General features: G+C 39.2%; 1 protein-coding gene across 1 annotated transcript in view; it reads left to right on the top strand.

Moving 5' to 3' along the window:
• Window positions 1-743: 743 nt before the first annotated feature.
• The window catches only part of LOC143018929 (uncharacterized), a 24,335-nt gene continuing 20,078 nt past the window's right edge, over window positions 744-5,000 (top strand). Inside the window, exons 1-2 of the mRNA XM_076174520.1 lie at window positions 744-3,049; window positions 3,896-4,242. Coding sequence (XP_076030635.1) covers window positions 1,387-3,049; window positions 3,896-4,242 — 2,010 coding nt within the window. The 5' untranslated portion in view covers window positions 744-1,386. The remainder of the gene's footprint in view (window positions 3,050-3,895; window positions 4,243-5,000) is intronic.

The following is a 5,000-nucleotide window of genomic DNA, read 5'->3' as shown; positions in this document are numbered from 1 at the left end:
GCTAAGGTGAAACAAGTAGCTAAAGAGGAGGAAACTAAACTAAAACAAATGCAAATTGAGGCAGAATTTAGAGCTAGAGAAGAGGAAGCTAAAGTGAAACAAATAGAAAGAGAGGACGAAACTAAAATCAAATTGGCAGAATTTAAAGCTAGAGAAGAGGAAGCTAAAGTGAAACAAGTAGAGTTAGAATTAAAGAAGGCAGAAGTAGAAGCTAGGATTGTTGATAGACAACCCGTAGTTCAGGAAGGTCATATAGATATTTCCAAGTATGTAAAACTTCTACCCAAATTTTCAGAGGGAGAGCCAGAAATTTTCTTTCTTCAGTGGGAAAAATTGGCGCAACAGTTACAAATCCCTAAAGAAAATTGGCCATTAATCATTCAAACACAATTTAAGGGTAAGGCTCAGCAAATTTATACTTCTCTTTCAGAAGCAGAAAGCGAGTATGATAATATGAAAGCTTGTATTTTAAAAGCTTATGAACTAATACCAGAGGCCTATAGACAGAAATTCCGTAATTATAGGAAGACACCTCAGTTAACATACGTAGAATATGCGGCTCAACAAGAGAGGTTATTCAATAGGTGGTGTTTGGCTAGTGAAACGGACACCTTAGATAGACTTAAACAGTTGATTTTGTTGGAGCAGTTTAAGAATACCTTAGAGACAGATCTTAGGATTTTTATAGATGATCATTTTCAAGAAACTTTAACTAAAGCTGCTGTATTGGCTGATGAGTTCACACTAAATCATAAACCTAAGTCAAGACAAATGGAATCCCAAAAGTCAAAGTCATATATTCCAGATTCAACAAAATACTCTGATCCTTGGTCCCCAAAGAAACGCTTTGAAAATCAGTCTAGCCCATCACATTTCAGTTACAGGTCTGATTTCAATCAATATCCTCCAAACCAACCTTGGCAAAGATTGGAAAGGTTTAAGACTAATCCCCCTGTAACTTGTTAATATTGTAAACAGGTTGGCCATCACATTTCTAATTACAGAAAGAGACTGACACCCTCATTCTCCAATAAGACACCAACTCTTGTAAGTAATATAAAATCAGACGATTCAAAATCCTCTATTCAGGATACACTACCAAAGAAGCCGGTATTGTCAAGTAATGTAGAACCCCCCTCATCAGATCATGATTCTTGTTTCAAACCATTTGTATTTTCAGGAACTATATCTCATAGTAGTAGTTCACAACAATATCCTATTTCCATACTCCGAGACACAGGAGCAAAGCAAAGTCTGATTTTAAATTCTGTCTTGCAGAATCTGGGTGAGTCATATACAGGTTATGATATATTGATAGAAGGAGTTGGAGGAATTATAAAATGTCCATTACATAATGTTTTCTTGCGGTCTGATTTAACAACCGGAATGGTTAAAGTAGCAGTAGTAGACTCTCTTCCCATAGTAGGAATATCCTTATTGTTGGCCAATGACATCGCTGGAAGCAAAGTCATTTCTCCCTTAATAACAAATAACCCTAAGACCTCAGTAGAACCTTCAGATAACTTACAGTTGTTTCCCGCTTGTGCTGTAACCAGATCTCAGTACAAGAAATCTGAAGAGGAGACTTATAATTTAGAATCCCTATTCTCCCAAACTGACCCATCTTCTTCTTCACCAGTTTCTCTATCTAGAGCAGAATTAATCAAAGAACAGAAGTCAGATCATTCTCTTAAAACTTTGTACGAGATTGTTTCATCTCCAGAAGAAGTTGAAAATATGTCACGAGGTTTCTATATAGAAAACGGAGTCCTAATGCGAAAATGGAGAGCATCCACCGCAACCGCTGACCAGCCATGGCAAGTAAGGAATCAAATAGTCCTCCCTCTTGGTTTCAGGAATAATGTTCTAAGATTGGCTCATGATACTCCCTTAGCAGGTCACTTAGGGGTAAGAAAGACCTTGTTCAACATAACCCAACATTTCCATTGGCCCACGGTTGTCAAAGATGTTGCCCAATATTGTAAAACATGTCATACATGTCAACTTGTAGGTAAGCCCAACCAGAAAATTTTAGAAGCTCCACTCCATCCCATTCCTGTAATGGAAGAGCCATTTAAAAAAGTTCTTATTGACTGTGTAGGACCTTTACCTCCTTCAAGTAAAGGAAATCAGTACATTCTCACAATCATGTGTATGAGCACTCGTTTTCCAGAAGCAATTCCTTTGACAAATATTAAAGCTCAAAACATAATCAGAGAAATGTTGAAATATTTCACTATGGTAGGATTTCCCAAGAACATTCAAAGTGATCAAGGAAGTAATTTTCTTTCCAACAAGTTTAGAGAAACTCTTGTAACACTAGGTATAAATCATGTAACTTCCTCCGCCTATCATCCTCAATCACAAGGTGCTCTAGAGCGCTTTCACCAAACGCTCAAGACAATGTTAAGAATCTTCTGTGCTGAGAACACTCGAAATTGGGAAGACGGACTCCCCTTTTCGTTGTTCGCCACCCGAACAACAATTCAAGAAAGCCTTGGATTCAGCCCGTCAGAATTAGTCTTCGGTCATGAAGTCCGTGGTCCCCTAAAGATACTTCATGAACAATGGATGAAAGAAGAACCACCAGTTCCTTCTTTGAAATACGTGTCCCAGGTCACCGAGTTGTTAGAAGCTTGGAAGTTGGCAAGAGAGAACTTGGCGAATGCTCAACGAGTAATGAAAGGTCGGTATGATAAAAATTCTAAACTTAGAACTTTCTCTCCAGGAGATCAAGTGTTACTTTATCTTCCCATACCAGGAGATCCATTGCAGGCTAAATACAAAGGACCCTATGAAGTCTTGTCCAGAGCCAGTGATCTCAACTACATAATCAAAACTCCAGACAGAAGAAAGAGTTCCCGTCTCTGTCACATAAATACCTTAAAACCTTATCATTCCAGAGATCCAATTCCAATTTACAGCTCTACCACAATAGAATCGGAGGAGCATCCTGATAACCTGCCTAATCCTCCTGAGATTCCCTTGGAAAACTCTCAGATACTACAAAATCTTCAGATAAAAGTAGGACACTTATCTGAGAAACAAGGTAAAGACATTCTTTCTCTCTTAAGAAGTTTTCCAAAATTATTTCTAGATTCCCCAAGATTCACTTCTTTGATAGAACATGAAATAATTCTAGACTCGCCAAGAGCTATCAAACAAGCCCCTTATAGAGTCAATCCAAAAAAGAAGGAGTTCATAAAAGCAGAAATAAACACTCTGCTTCAACAGGGAATAATTGAACCCTCCAGTAGACCTTGGGCATCTCCTTGCATTCTTGTCCCTAAATCTGACAATTCTTATCGCCTGTGCATTGACTACAGGAAAATCAATGCCCATACTAAGGCCGATGCTTTTCCTATCCCTAGGATAGATGATATCATAGACAGTCTAGGAACTGCCAAGTATGTATCCAAGTTGGATATGTTAAGGGGATACTATCAAATCCCTGTACACCCACGCTCAAGAGAAGTTACCGCTTTCATTACGGAAGAGGGATTGTTCCAATTCAGAGCAATGCCATTTGGGCTTAAAAATGCCCCTGCCACTTACCAAAGAATGATAAGTAATCTTGTTGCAGGATTGCCAGGAGTAAAAACTTATCTAGATGATGTGATAATATTTAGTCAGTCTTGGACAGAACACATTGAACAACTAAATAATTTCTTTTATAGAGCAGAACAAGCAAACCTTACCATCAATTTGTCCAAATGTGATTTCGGACATACACAGGTCCCCTATTTGGGATTTAAAGTTGGAAATTCCCAAGTGTTTCCAATAGACGCCAAGATAAAAGCCATCAATGATGTACCAACACCCACTAATCGTAGAGAGGTACGTCGATTCCTTGGAATGAGTGGCTATTATCGCCGTTTTTGTCCAAATTTTTCAGATGTAGCAGAACCATTGACTGACCTGTTGAGAAAAGACCACGACTTCGTGTGGACACCTACCTGTGAGACGGCCTTCAAAAACCTGAAGTCCCTTCTCACTAACGCACCAGTTCTAAGGGCACCCGATTTCCAACGACCCTTTCTTCTGCAAGTCGACGCCAGCGACACCGGTATCGGTGCCGCCCTCTTGCAAGAACACAATGAAGTTCTTCACGCTATCGCCTACTACAGCAAGAAGCTGTCCCCTGCGCAGAAGAACTACTCAACAATTGAGAAGGAGACGCTCGCTTTGGTCCAGGCCCTTATCCACTTCGAAGTCTACCTGGGTTCCTCAACTACCATTCATGTATATTCGGATCACAACCCCTTAAAGTTCCTACAGACTATGAAAAACAAGAATCCGAGACTTACACGTTGGAGTTTATTTCTCCAACCCTTTAATCTAACAATTCATCATATAAAAGGCGTCTTTAATGTTTTAGCCGACGTCCTTTCTAGAACATAGCTTTTCATCAGAAAGTGAAAAGCTTTCCCAAACGGTGGAGGTGTAACGTAATATTAGATATTACGTCATATGTGTAATTATGTTATAGAATTGTGTTCCTTTGTATTACATAACTATGTTCATATTTCTTGTCTATGTATGTATTGTAACAATGTTAAGCAGTAACGCCCGTCCACTATATGTAATCTTGCCTACGTGCGGAGAAAGGTGCGCACTCTTGTAGAACAAACAGACAAGCGATATCCTGAATAGTTCGGAGCGCACAGATTTGACAGTTACTAAATAAATAGATTGTTCAAGCGAGTCGAGGGTCCTAAAACTACCCATGTTGACGTGTGTTAACTTACCCTCCTCCCCCCCTTTCACTCACTCGCACACTTCACCGGAAGTATCCCGCTTCCGGTCCAATGGTATATAAGCGGTGGAAATCGCTCACTCCTCGTCATTTTCTCGCATATCTTATCTCTTGATAAAAACTGGAAGTTTAGACTCATGAGACGATTGGTACTTTACTTATATTTGTACTTATTACTTATTCTGATGCATGTTCCTGATCTCTTTGTACTTAGATAGTACCATATTGTATACTTATCTTGTGT

This window comes from Oratosquilla oratoria, chromosome 3 (assembly GCF_046742065.1).
Source record: "Oratosquilla oratoria isolate Oo_2021 chromosome 3, ASM4674206v1, whole genome shotgun sequence".
Classification (NCBI taxonomy): domain Eukaryota; kingdom Metazoa; phylum Arthropoda; class Malacostraca; order Stomatopoda; family Squillidae; genus Oratosquilla; species Oratosquilla oratoria.
The sequence above is the reverse complement of the archived record's forward strand: the minus strand, read 5'-3'. Positions and strand labels throughout refer to the sequence as shown.